At 37.5% G+C, this 13,967-nt stretch overlaps 1 protein-coding gene across 1 annotated transcript in view; it reads left to right on the plus strand.

Moving 5' to 3' along the window:
• Window positions 1-13,967, plus strand: part of LRP2 (LDL receptor related protein 2) — a 122,398-nt gene that overhangs the window by 33,898 nt on the left and 74,533 nt on the right. Inside the window, exons 9-20 of the mRNA XM_054174800.1 lie at window positions 282-401; window positions 1,498-1,626; window positions 3,166-3,335; window positions 5,337-5,560; window positions 6,323-6,529; window positions 8,693-8,895; window positions 9,525-9,665; window positions 10,247-10,450; window positions 11,333-11,525; window positions 12,624-12,749; window positions 12,915-13,045; window positions 13,772-13,909. Of these exons, the coding sequence (XP_054030775.1) occupies window positions 282-401; window positions 1,498-1,626; window positions 3,166-3,335; window positions 5,337-5,560; window positions 6,323-6,529; window positions 8,693-8,895; window positions 9,525-9,665; window positions 10,247-10,450; window positions 11,333-11,525; window positions 12,624-12,749; window positions 12,915-13,045; window positions 13,772-13,909 (1,986 nt within the window). The remainder of the gene's footprint in view (window positions 1-281; window positions 402-1,497; window positions 1,627-3,165; window positions 3,336-5,336; window positions 5,561-6,322; window positions 6,530-8,692; window positions 8,896-9,524; window positions 9,666-10,246; window positions 10,451-11,332; window positions 11,526-12,623; window positions 12,750-12,914; window positions 13,046-13,771; window positions 13,910-13,967) is intronic.

A 13,967-nucleotide genomic window follows, 5' to 3' on the forward strand; every position in this document is an offset into this window, starting at 1 on the left:
TCTCCTTAATATAATGTAGTAGGGTGCTTTATTTCTGCATAACAGAGTAAATTATGAGGTTATGTGCCAATAGATTGAGCAGGAGGATGTGTTGTTCACAACTAGGTCCTGTGGAACCAAAAAAAGCTGTGGTGCATTAGACATAGTTTCTTGTGTAGATATGTCTTAAGAAGCTGTTTATGAAGTTGTAGATGTAGTGAAGAGTATAGCTTTGTAGGGCAAAAAGCTGTTCTTCTGATACTATGTATAATCATATTTCTGAACTATTTTATTTTCTTTAGACATATCACGCTGTGCTGCTCTCAGTTGCCAGTATCACTGTCATTCTTCTCCATCAGGAGGGATGTGTTATTGCCCTGCAGGATATACAATAAGCAGCAATGACAGTCGTACTTGTATTGGTAAGTGGAGTGATTGCAGATATCTAGTACCTTCTCAAAGCTCACTGGGAAAGTTTGGTTTCCAGGAAGGTGGGTAAGTTTCAAATGGGTGGATATATTGGCAAATAGGAAATCTCAAGAGTCAGCAAAAGAGTGAAAAAATCTAAGCAGTACAGTGGCAGCATAGTACCACAGAAACACACCAGAGACATATCATAAAGATCTCTTTCAGTAAGACCATTGAAGATACTAAGGGCAAGATTATATTTAAAAAGAAGGGTGAATGTTGGGAGCAAGGAGGCAGGCTCTTCTCAGTGATGTACAATGAGGGGACCAGGGGCAGTGGGGGCAAGCTGGAGTATAGGAGGTTCCATGTAAACATAAGGAAAAACTTTTTCATTGTGAGGGTGTCAAAACACTGGAACAAACTGCCCAGGAGTTGTGGAGTCTCCTTCAAAATGCCTGGATGCATTTCTGTGTGCTCTGGCCAGGGGGTAGGACTAGATGATCTTTTGAGGTCACTTCCAACCCCTAATATTCTGTGATTCTGTGAAGTGATTTATCTCAACTGGAAATAGAGTAACTTTCTGGTGCAGTCAGATTGTAACTGGAATTCAGACATCTGTTAGCATGTTATCAAGTCTGAGCTAACAAACAGTACCTTTTAGCAAGACTTACTAGTTTGAGCACTGCACAAACATAAAGGTAGGTCTAGCCTTTAGCGTGGGCTAAATCCAGACAATTATATCTGTGCAAAGTGTACGCTTCTGTTGCAGGCAGAATACTGCATAGAGATATTCTGTATTGTGAAAAGTTGACAATGGCATCCTGTACAGTGAGTTTTCCTTTTCTCCCAACAGGTGTGGGTTGGGTTTTTATTGGGGGTGGTGGTGGGAGGGCATGTGTTGGTCTCTTAGCAACAAACATCAGTTGTTTTATTAACCAGAAATAGAAAACTGAAACATTTGTGGAAAAAAACCTACAAAACCTCTTTTCCCATGCCAGTTTTGCAAACAAACACAAAGCAAGCAGAAAGGACAAAATTGCAGCTTCCCAAATACAATTACATTTTTTTATACAAAGCATTATATATAAATATGCCTTATTCATATGACAGATTTTGATGACTGCAAAGTGTGGGGTGTCTGTGACCAGCTGTGTGAAGATCGTGTGGGACATCACCAGTGCCACTGTGTGGAAGGTTACTTCCTAGAGCATCATCGGCATTGTCGGGCCAACACTTCAGGTTAGTGTGCAGCAGTGTAAGTTTCTTGCTGCCTGATGGCTAGAGTTAGATATGGGGCACTTTGCATGGCCATGCTATTCATCTCTGTTTGATTTTAACTTGACTCTGGCCTTAAGTACTTAAGATCAGGACAGCATTCAGAACATCAGCAAATGCCAAGAGACTGCTGGCACCTGTATGCTGGTGGAGTTGACTCATCAGGGCTGCTTCTCCTCAAAAAAGTATCTTCTAGGCTTCACTGCTTTCTCAGGATTCCTGACTTCTGCAGTATTCAGAGATCATTGCTAGAGTCCTCCTTAATAGATACTCTGGGTCCTGTGGGAGGCAGTTTCCTGACCCCACTCTGTGAAAAACTTGTTTTACTAGGACTTTGCTTTGCAAGAAGATGATTTTATTCAATGGTGAGTTCAATTACTTGCCTCCGGAATTCTGGTGTCCCAGAAACTGAACTGTGCAAGAATGTTTACTTTACACAGAGTGTGAAGTGCCCACCAAGAGTGGGCAGCTGCTCCTGGCTGTTCAGCTTCTGCTCTGCTTTGAAAGAGGGCCCCGGGAAGCCCTTCTTTGAGGAGATGTAATAGCCTAACAGGCTTTTTTGTGAGGCAGGTCTTCCTGCCTGCAGGAGCTCCATGAGATGGGAGTCCCTGCTTTAGCTCATTAGCAGTCTTGTTTCTTAGAAGAGCATGAACAGTCCAGTACCATTGCACTTCCTTCTTTCTTCAGCCAAATCTGCAGAGCAGTTATCATCTACCAGTTTTCTAATTATGTCCTCAAAACACCTGGATTTTTTTTAGATAATGAAATATCCTTGAATACATTAAGACATGCATATGCTAGTAGTGGAAAAGATTGTTCTTTTCCCAGAAAAAATCTATGTCTTTTACAAGAAGCTTTCCATTCAAATTACTGTGACTTTTGGATCAGTGAGTTGTTTGAAAAGTGTTGATTTTCTGTCTTAATGGGGGGATTTCATACCTGCCCTAAATCAATTTCTCTGGTTAGGGAGGATTTTATGTATAGGGTGAATAGGATTTGGACTAAATATATTCTTGTCAGTCTTACATCAAGGCTTTCAACAGTGAAAAGTGAGCTCTCCTTCAGAGACTTTACTGGAATCTCTTTTCTGTTGCATGACACAGCAAAGATTTTCTGATGAGATGAGAGAAGGAAGAAAGTAGAAAGGATAGAGCACTACATAAATAATAAAAGAAACATGGCCTGCCTGCCAGGCAGTATAAACTTAAGAAAGTTTATACTTTGATTAGAGGAGCTAATGTTTAAATTATGAGTTTAGATGCATAGGAGTTTTGCAAAAGTTTTAGCTGGTAGGGCTTTAAAAACATATTCTTGCATGATTTGCTCCAAGTCTAGAAAGCAAAGGTGAATCAAAGCAGATTAGTACTCAAACAGAAACATTTATACAGATTGTAGTCTGAGCATCCATTTAAACCTTTGTGTCCAGTGTGTATTTATTTCAACATCCATTTGCAAAATACCTTGCCTGCAGAGTACTCATGTATTTGTCACCCCTGCTTTCAGCTGGCGTAGCGTCAATTATTTTTTCCAATGGCCGTGATTTACTGATTGGAGATCTCCATGGAAGAAGTTTTCGTACTTTGGTGCAGTCGCAGAATCGTGGGGTTGCAGTTGGAGTGGACTTTCACTTTTACCTGCACAGAGTCTTTTGGACTGATACAGTACAAGATAAGGTGGGTAGAAATTTCAAGAAGAGTATATTTTTTGTGTATGTGGAAGTAGAGAACTGCAAGACTCAGAATGTGTTGATAGGCCTTCATTTTTGAGAGCAGAAGCTGGCTGTATTTTTGTTTTCTAACAAAAAAGCTCCTTGAAATCTTTTATGTTAATGACTACGTTTTTCAAGCTATACTATTACATGTGACATATTGAACAAAGAATCCTATTATATGGGAATGTCTTGAGCAACTTTAATTTTACTTGAGACGGAGTCCAAAAAACTAATTAAGAGAAATAGTAGACATTCTTTCAAAACCAAACATTTTTTTTGGTAATTTTTTGAAACATGATAATTTAAAATGTAAAAGCTGTATGCCTTCCAAGATGATAAAAATCAGATTTCTTCATATATTTCAAATGGCACTGAAACTGAGCTTGGATAACAAATATTGATGGTATTTTGTGTAATGAGCCAATATTTTGTTCCTTTTTTTTTTTTAAGAGGAAGTATTTTGGCTTCACGATACAGTAAACCAGAGAAATTTTTAAAAGCAGTCTGGAGACCCTTGTTAAAATTGGGCTTTGCCCTTGTTCTTTTTCTATATGTTTAGCTTATTGAAACAAAAAGAGTTCTAGGTCAAATGCTGAAACCCCTCAGTCTTCATCTTCCTGTTGATTGTAATGCAGTCTGAAGGAGAATCCATAGCCTGCTGAAACTATGTATGGATCCATTTAGTGTCACTGTCATTATTCCAAATCTACACTGTGAAATGCAGTTATTTCTACAGTGCCACACTGGTTCTGTTGGAAACCATTCTGCATGACTGTCAAGCAGGACAGGATTTGTATGTCAAATTTATGACTTATTGACAGTTTTGGCATTTTTACTTTAACTGTAGAGCATTCCACTACTGCAGCTGCATTGACAGTGGCCAAACTAAGTCAGGATCATACCTGAACTTTTGTGAGACAGGACCACAGTGGCATTAACAACTTTCTTATATTATGCATGTTTCCACCTGATATATCTGATATCTTAAAATAAAGGTATTACTAAGGGATTTAGTTTTGGTTGTCTTTGTTTTGTTTTAAAGAGGTTAAGATGTAAACTAAAACAAAAAATTGTGGGTTGTGTTCTATGTCAACTTTATTTCATTTACTGTGCTGCTTGCTAACCTAATTACCATAAGCTCTTTCACTGACAAAGTTTCCAAAGAACAGACTAGATAGTTAAATGGTTTGCTTGATTATTATTACCTGGACCCAGAGAATATTTAAAATTATATCATTATTTCTGCTCTTATTTTTCTTGCATATATTTACTCGTGGTAATCAGTATTTTCACTTAAACACATTCCAAATCTCATGCTGTTGTTCCAAAAAAGGGATAACAGTTCCTAGCTTTTCATATTACTCAGCATTATAGTTGCATGATTACTGTATATGTACTGTTTGCTTCATGTAGTTGTGAGCTCTCTTGTAAGATAATGACACCATTTCTTCTTGAGTATGATGCTGTTAAAATCAGCTTTAACTAAGGGAGACCTTCTTAAATGAAGGACCTTTCTTCATTATGTCAGGACAGAGAGCTTTCCCTTTCTCCAATTTCCCCTTAGTAGTTGGTGCAGTGAGAGCTCCCCCTTTTGTTTCTGGGCACTGATGAGCGCTTTGCTATGGAATGTTCATTTCTTTTCAGTTAACAAAAATACTGAATTTTGCTAGATCCCAGTAAAGTGAGAGGAACCATTATTTTAGATTTTTTTTTTTTTAATACAGTAATTTTTCATGCTTGCTAAAGCACAGGGCTGTTTTAGTCTGCTACCTTGTCCTTTTAGCAGAAATGCTAGTTTCAGGCAAGCTAACCCTAAGCTAAGGAATAGTTCAGTGGATAAGTTGGTTGTATCTAGTGGTCAGTTGTACATCTGTGCTCAATGTGGTGATACAGGGCGAGTGCCATGTGTCTTGTGATTAGCAAAACATCATGTGGACATTAACAATATTTGTATCGTTTTCAGGTTTTTTCTGTCAATATTGATGGCTCTGATCTCCAAGAAGTTTTAAATGTTTCAGTTGATACACCTGAAAATCTAGCAGTGGACTGGGTTAACAATAAACTGTATGTGGTTGAGACCAGTGTGAACAGAATAGATATGGTTAACTTGGATGGAACAAACCGTGTGACTCTTATTGCTGAAAATCTTGGAAATCCTAGAGGAATAGCTCTGGATCCAACTGTTGGGTAAGTTGTACATGCCAGGTAATGTCAGAAACTCCTTTATTCCCACGCAAAAGGAGTAGAACTTAGAAATGGCTAGGGTGGTAATTTTGGAATCAGGTAAAAAAAAATAAAAATTAAACATGTACATCCTTCCAATGTATTCTACACCTTGAATTGTAACGGGGCGGCTGTGCACTGCTTTCATTCCCAGTGTGTGGAATCTGTTTTATGGCTTTTATGTGCATGAACAACTCTGAAAACAGAGGAATTGTGGAGCTGCTCTGCAGAACATTAGAAGTTATCCTGAAAGATTTCTATCATGATACCATCCACAGACCTCCTACTACCTGAAGTGGTGGAGTGAGGCCAGGGAAGCTATTCTCTTGCAGCCCAGCAGGTTTCAAAAAATATGAGCCATGAAAACTTGGATCCTCAGAGAATGGGAAGGAGAATTTCATGCAACTTGTAGTGGTGGCTGCTGCTGTCATGATGCATCTATTTATCACTGGTTTATTTAGGGCAGTCTGTATTTTACTAAGGAAGCTCAGTATTTCTGAGGCCTTGTGGGTGAAAGCATGTTTCTTTCCAGATCAGTTCTAGAAAAGAAAATGCAAATTACTTCTCAGGCAGGAGACAAAAAAATGTGTTTTCATAGTATTATAGCTAAGAACTGGCTCTGCCCAGAGAGGGTGGTAGTTTTAAATTCCGTGTAAAATGTCAGAGGCTTGTAAAATCTGAAGTAAACATGGGACTTTTTTGTTGTGTTTGTGTTTTCCTTTATAGTTATTTGTTTTTCTCAGACTGGGATAGTCTCTCTGGTGATCCTAAAGTGGAAAGGGCCTTCATGGATGGCACTAACCGTCAGGATTTGATAAAAACAAAATTAGGCTGGCCTGCTGGAATAACTCTGGATATTGTATCAAAGAGGCTTTACTGGGTTGACAGCCGGTTTGATTACATTGAGACTGTAACTTATTATGGGCTTCAAAGGTAAGAGAGAGATTGTTCCTTGGAGGTTACAGATACCCTTATTACTTTGTATCTAGTTCAAAGAAAGATTTGTCTAACAAAATGAGATAACATTACAATATAATGAATGTGATGCACCTTGATATCTATGGTGTCATGCTACTTCTAGACAATTTGCAATTCTTCCATCCTTCTTTGTTCTTTTTCTACTTTCCTTCCCTGTTGCACTTTTTTTATAATGTCCTTCTTATAGTCCACAATTACAGTATAGATTTCTACAGCACTTGCATTTTATTACTTTTGAATTATATACACTGCCTTCCATCATAACTTCTTTGCATCCTTTTCACTAATGAATTTATTTGAAATATTCCACATCACAGCACCACTTTGTGTAACGAGTCTTAAATGCTCCTACATTTTATGAATCTTCACTGTCAGAAATTAAGTCATCACTTACCCTGTTACAATGCTGGGGAAGCTATATCAGAGCAAGCAAGTACTAAGTCCTTGAGTTTTTATAGGGTTTATAGTACAGTGTTTAGAAGACTGCTTATCTCTGCATCTGCAGTTAGTCTCTGTTACTCAAGCAGAAGGAGGAAAAAAAAGTCAGTCCCCTGCAGCATACCTCCTACATATTGATTTGAAAAAGTGTCCTCTGCTCATTTGACAGGTTTATTGATCCATGTATTCTTTTCATTTACAAAATTGTGAAAATAATCCTGGTATCTGTCTTGGTTTAAGGAGCTAGACAAGCTCTCCAATTACTCTTAGACTAGTTAAAGAAAAACTCCACACAGGGTTGGATAGGAATACAGAATATTATTGGAAGTCTAAATGGAAATTCTATTCATAAACTACAATGCTACAGTGCAAATCATAGCAAAGCATATAAATTGCAAACAAATCCATAGGCCATGGTTATCCAAGAACCTTTTAAGGCCAAAGCTTCTGCAAACCTCCCTCCAACAAGGCCAAAATCCCAGGCCTACCCTGCTACTGCTCCCCTCAACCCCCCCAATCAGGCCATAATGGCACAGTTTAAAATTAGCTTGGCCTAGGCCGCTAGCAGGCCTCAAGGCCAAAAAGGCCTCCCCCATAGCAAAACAGGAGATAAGGGAGCTGCATCAGGAAGGGTGCAGGGACAGGAGAAGTGGGGCAGAGGCAGCTAGTGCTGCCAGTTTTATATTAGAGATGCAGGGCATTATGGGATGAAATAACATAATTTCCAGTGTCCACTCCCTGGGCTGGATGCTCTGGACCTCCTGGAGGTCTCAACTCTATGTTTTTTTAAAGGTGTACATGTCAACCTATGACAGTATCTTTGCTTCTTTAGCTAGGTTTAGGAAGACAAGAGGATTTCCAGTAAAATCTATGGATTTTGGAGACAAAAACTTGCCACTCACAGCAACACCAAAATCTTGTTGTGCAAGTGAGCAAGAGGAAATGGCAGAATGTTAAAATACATCTTGCAGTCCACTTATGTCACATCTAGTATGCCTACAGCATGAACATAAATCACCTGGGGAACTGTTAGACCAGAGCTGCAGAATTTATCTGAGTTTGTGGACCTTCCTTCTTGAATCCATGAGAGCAATAACAATATAGTGCTATTTTTATGTATTGTATGAGGTCTTAAATATCTCCATCATTTCATATTCATGTAGAACACTATTGTCATGATATCTTGGTTTTCTTTGGTGTTGTGTGGGGAGTTAGTTAAAGGCAAAGAAAGCTAATTTGGTTTCCTTTTTTTTCCTCTTTTTTTTTCTTTTAACTGAATACACAGAATTTTATTTTTGGCCGTTGTCTGTTGCAGCTATTAATTTTTTACGTTCAAGTTTTCTTGAATATCGATACCAATATCTTTGATTTCCTCTGGCCTCTTTCTCCAAGTAATTTTCTCCAAGTAATTATGAATCTTTTGAGTTTTGAGTCTTTGCACATTCTGTTTTTTTTTCTTTGGAGTGCTCTGTTTTCACTGCTCTGTCTCCTATATTTATGTACCTTGTATGTTTAGCTTCATGTCTTCAATCCATTTGGTCTTTTTCATTTGTACTTTTGATAGCTTCTATGTAGAAGCAAAAGGCAGTGAATGAATTAATAATCCTCTATCCTTTCCTCTGTTCATAAAGTTATTTTCTAGATATTTCATAAATAATTTTAAAACCATCTTTATAACAGGAGAACAATAGCTCATGGAGGCTCAGTGATTCCTCATCCATATGGAATCACTTTATTTGAACACAATGTTTATTTCACTGATTGGACCAAAATGGCAGTGGTGAAAGCTAACAAGTTTTCAGAATCTAACCCTCAAGTGATCTACCAGTCTTCACTGAGACCTTATGGAGTGACAGTTTACCATGCTGCCAGGCAGCCATATGGTAAGATAATAAGTAGATTATTAGGTAGCTTTAGGAACTATCTTATCAAATATTAGTAAAAATCATTAGACTGTTATTTTGCTATAAAAACCCCTAATAACTACAATATGTACATTTGTATTGTAAAACTAGACTGTTTTTTGTCATGTAGTGGTTTCATCCAGGTCTTGTATCTAATGAACAGTCAAAATGTAACATTTGAGATGGGAGTGGCTTATAAATGTACTGATATTTGAAAGAGTCAAACTTGTGCTTATGAACAGTATTGGTGTTTGGGATTCTTTTCCTCGACACTGAAATACAGTTGAAAAAGGCTACCAGTGTGAATGAATTCTGTGAGGTACAATTCTGAAGAGACCTATATGCAGAAAACTATAGCCCAGAATATGGCCTTAGTGCTGTGCGCTGAATACCCCTGTACAGAGGGAAATACCTTGAGTGCTGGTTAGCTTTGATGTGATTTCGGTGTGTTCTAGGGCAGAACTGTTGGCTTGTAATTTCTGAATGATGTAATTCCCACAGAGTCTACGTGATTTATTGTCAACGTTGAAAAATATCCCGAAAAATCAGGAGAATGATGTCATTGGGTTAATAGAAGAAATTGTAATCCTATCTGTGTTACTTTATAGTGAGAAATCCTTGTGGAAGTAACAATGGGGGATGTGAACAGATCTGTGTTCTCAGCCACAAAACAGATAATGATGGACTGGGTTATCGCTGTAGATGTGTACTGGGCTTTGATCTACATGTAGATGGACGACATTGTGTTGGTAAGAAAATGCATTACAGTTAGAAATTGCACTATTCCATTAGCACTGTGGGTTTCCATCAACAATCTGCTGCTTCCTGTTTGAATGCAGAATTGGCACTGATGGGAGGTTTACCATGTGTATCTACTGGCAAATTAAGACAGATCTGTGGTCTGTAGCTTTAGTGTTTGGCCATGCATTTACCTGGCTAGCTCAGGTATGATCTGGTTATATGGTAGTTCCACAGAGACTGAGGGTTGGTTGTTTTTTTTTGGGGGGGGGGATTGTTTGTTTGTTTGTTTTGTATAGATTATTGTAAAGAGGTGAGCACAGAAGATGATTTCTACTTCTGTTTTCTGTAAAGGTGGACTAGGACCACAGTAGTAATGCAAGAAGAATATTTGACCATATAACTTAATATTCTGAGTTGGGGGTTTTTTGTTTGTTTGTTTGGGGAGTTTGTTTTGGGTTTTGTGTTTTTTTTTAAATTACATTTCCAGGCTGTTAGTGTTGCCAATTAAAAATCAAGTTTTACAGTTAGCTAACGCACAATTATTTTGCCTGGTAAATATGTGAGGACTGTCTGATCTTTTCTTTTTCAGCTGTGCAGCAGTTCTTGCTGTTTTCATCCCAGCTGGCAGTGCGGGGAATCCCATTCAATCTCTCCACCCAGGAAGATGTGATCATACCTGTGACAGGGAGCCCATCATACTTTGTTGGAATTGACTTCTATGCTCAAGATGACACCATTTTTTTTTCAGACACAAGTAGAGACACAATCTATAAGCAGAAAATCGATGGTTCAGGTGAGAATCATTCTTAGAAACTACAGAATAATTGTGGTAAGAGTATAATGTATATTTCTAAAAATAAGCAAAAACTCCCAACCAAACAAAAAAACCCCAAACAACAAAAAACCCAAGTCACATTGTGAGATATACAGATAAATCTCAGTTTCACCTGAGTAATCTGGAAAATAGTTGTTAAAAGTGTTCCTTCAACTGATATTAAGCTCATTGAAATTTCCTATTCTTTGACAAATATGCTGAATGTTTTTGGCACTTCTCAGAACCAGTGTTCATCATCACCAGTCTGCTTAATGCTTTTTGGTAGCATGAAATTGAGTTTTGCTTTTTAATGTCCCTGTCTGGAGAGCAGGATGTTTGTTATGATGCTGTAATACATTAAACATTATGGGTGTGAGATTTTTTGGAATTCCCATTTGTGATAGTGAAGAATGTTTCCCTCCAATTTATAGCAATGATGGAATATGCATAAGTCAGTGTATAGTATTCTGAGCTTGCTTGCTGCCTTGGGTAGACTGCAGCTGACTATTATTATGCAAAATGTTGGTGAGGTCTGTCTGTTGAACAATATGTCCTTATTGCACTGACCTTACTGACCTCCAATTGCAAAACCCCTCTCAATGTGAACTTAGTAACAGATTTGCTTTTGTCTTTGGCTAGTTTTTATTTATCCTCTTTTGGTTTTGTGCTCCTGAACATACACCTCCTTTGCCTGGTGCAAAATACACCCCCACCCCCTTAGTTACTAGTCTTAGTATAAAATAGCACAAAGGCAGTACTTTTACCAAGGGAAACCACTATTTTTGTGAACAGAATACTGTATTCATGACATTTTCTCTGTTCCTAAACATTTACAACCATTATATGTGATACAAATTCTAGGAAGAGAAATCCTTACAGCTAATAGAGTGGAAAGTGTTGAAGATTTGGCCTTTGACTGGATCTCAAAGAATCTGTACTGGACAGACCCTCGATACAGGAGCATTAGTGTGATGAGACTGGCAGATAAATCTAGGAGAGCTATTGTTCAGAATTTAAATAATCCTCGATCAATAGTGGTTCATCCTGTTGTTGGGTAAGTTTAGCTTTGATTTTCACTTGAAACTATACAAACAAATTAATGCTTTAAGCAGAATTGTTGAGATTAGATTTACATCTCATTCTGGCTCTCTGGATTTGTGTTCTTTTTCAAAACACCATCTCTTGTCAGTTCTCATGTCTTTATTTTGTTTGTTTTATTCTGGCCTAGAATTCCGCACCCAGAGGAAAGGGCAAGGTGATACAGATTTCACGTGAAACACTCGAATTCTTTTTAAAAGCTCCAGTTGTTTTTCTTCTTTTACTGCTATGTGTTGATAAGCAGGCAAAGGAACTTTGGTTTGTCTATGTCAGTCAGATCAGAAAGCTGTTTTTCACAGCTGAAAGATAAAGCTTTTTCAATTATTGTTAATATATTTCGGTTCCCAGAGTGCCAGCCTTGGTTTCTTATTTTTTTCTATCTGAATTTCTTAATTTGAAACATTATATACTACTGTTTTTGCTTGATGCAGGCCTTACAATATGTGATTTTGTGTACAGCTCCCACCCCCCCAAACCTGAAGCCCTACTTTTCTTTGATAGAAATGCTTAACTTCAAATGCGATACTCTGTATTGTTTGGCCATGCCAAAACAGTGTTTCTTTCACAGCACAGTTCATCTTTCTACTGCCATACTACGGAATTTCTTAATTCTCAGATATTGAATTTTCATGTTCAATAACCCAATGTACTATTTTGGAAGTAATCTCATAAAAATAGTGTTGAACTTGGATCCTTTGGTATCCCAATCTTTATTATTTGCTGTTATTTAATAGCAGCTTCAGCTTTTTTACTATAGGCATAAGTCAAAAGGATCAGGAGAAAATTCTTTGTAATATTCATGCTTAGTTGTTTGTATTACCTGGAAGAAGCATTTTTTTCCTTGATTTTTACTCCTTGTCAGTACTTAAATGAAAACCTTAACCATTGGTACCACTACCAGTTAAGGAAGGGGAGAGGTCAACATAAAATGGTATTTTTTTAATGTACATGAAGGTGCGATACAAAGAAGAGTGTAAAAGCTGTTCAGATGTTTGCTCTGTTTAATTACATGATACCATTAACTTTGTGTGTCTTCTGATATATGTCCTTTCAGATATATATTCTGGACAGATTGGTTCCGTCCTGCAAAAATCATGAGGGCTTGGAGTGATGGATCCCATGCCTTGCCAATTGTGAATACAACGCTAGGCTGGCCTAATGGCCTAGCCATTGACTGGAGGTAAGGAAAACACAGAAGACAGAGAAGCTTTTTGAGCAAGTGTGTTTTTCCCTTTAAACTGTTAAGGATTAAAAATAAAGAAATTGTGTCAGGCTGCACACACTGGCATGTTTGTATTGAAGACCTTGTATATGTAATTTGAAGAAACATTTTCATTATTTCTAGTTCTCTAAGGCTGTATTGGGTGGATGCCTTTTTTGATAAAATTGAGCACAGCACCTTTGATGGGCTGGACAGACGGACTCTTGAACGCATTACTCAGATGACTCACCCATTTGGCCTTACTATTTTTGGAGGTAAGCCTGGTATTAGAAAATATTATCTATTGTTATCATAGTGTGTTGTGGGTTTTTTTTTATTTGTTTGTTTGTGGTTTTTTTTTGCTTTTGATGATCTGTAAATATGTGAGCTAAAATAACATGGCCTTTGTAATATCTGCATTTTCCTATAAAAAGCCACGTTGAAAATTTCTGTTAAAAGTAATTTAGTACTTCTTGTTGATTTTTAGAACTGGTTTTGTGTGTATTTGTGTTTAAATTATTTGAGACAGATCAGGTAACTTTTAGTGCAACAAGGCAGATGCGCTGCACTAAGGCCTCTTCAGTGGGCTACTCCTGATGGCCAGACAGGGTAAATCGCCTCCTAGAGGTGATCCTCAGTTTCAGATTTTATTAATTTTGTATAGAATTTATCACTGGATTTCTGTTGTGAAGAAAGATGTCAGCATCTAACCTCTGTTATTTTGGCTAAAAATGTCACCAAAAATATTTTTCTGGAATGTTGTCTTGATGAATGACTTTTAAAATTGCCTTGAAAGTCAATTGCCTGAAGGACTGACTTTGACTGTATTGGTGATAAAAGTATTTCCGTCTTTTTCAGGAAGCATTTACAAAAAAATATTGAAATTACTTGAAAAAGAAATTACTTTTTTTTTCTCTTTATTTTTTTTTTTTCTCATGATACTTGATCTTTTATGTCTTATTGCTCTGTAATGGTTACATGTTAAATGTCTTTCAAAACAGGTTATGCCTATTTCACTGATTGGAGACTTGGTGCAATAGTTCGTGTGAGGAAGTCTGATGGAGGAGAAATGACTATTATTAGAAGAGGCATCAGTAACATTATGCACGTTAAAGCATACGATGCTCACTCCCAAATAGGTGAGCTCTTCTGTTGTACAGACGAAAGACATGAAATGGGAAACAAGAGACAAAATAT

The sequence above is a fragment of the Dryobates pubescens genome, chromosome 2 (genome assembly GCF_014839835.1).
Source record: "Dryobates pubescens isolate bDryPub1 chromosome 2, bDryPub1.pri, whole genome shotgun sequence".
Taxonomy (NCBI): Eukaryota; Metazoa; Chordata; class Aves; order Piciformes; family Picidae; genus Dryobates; species Dryobates pubescens.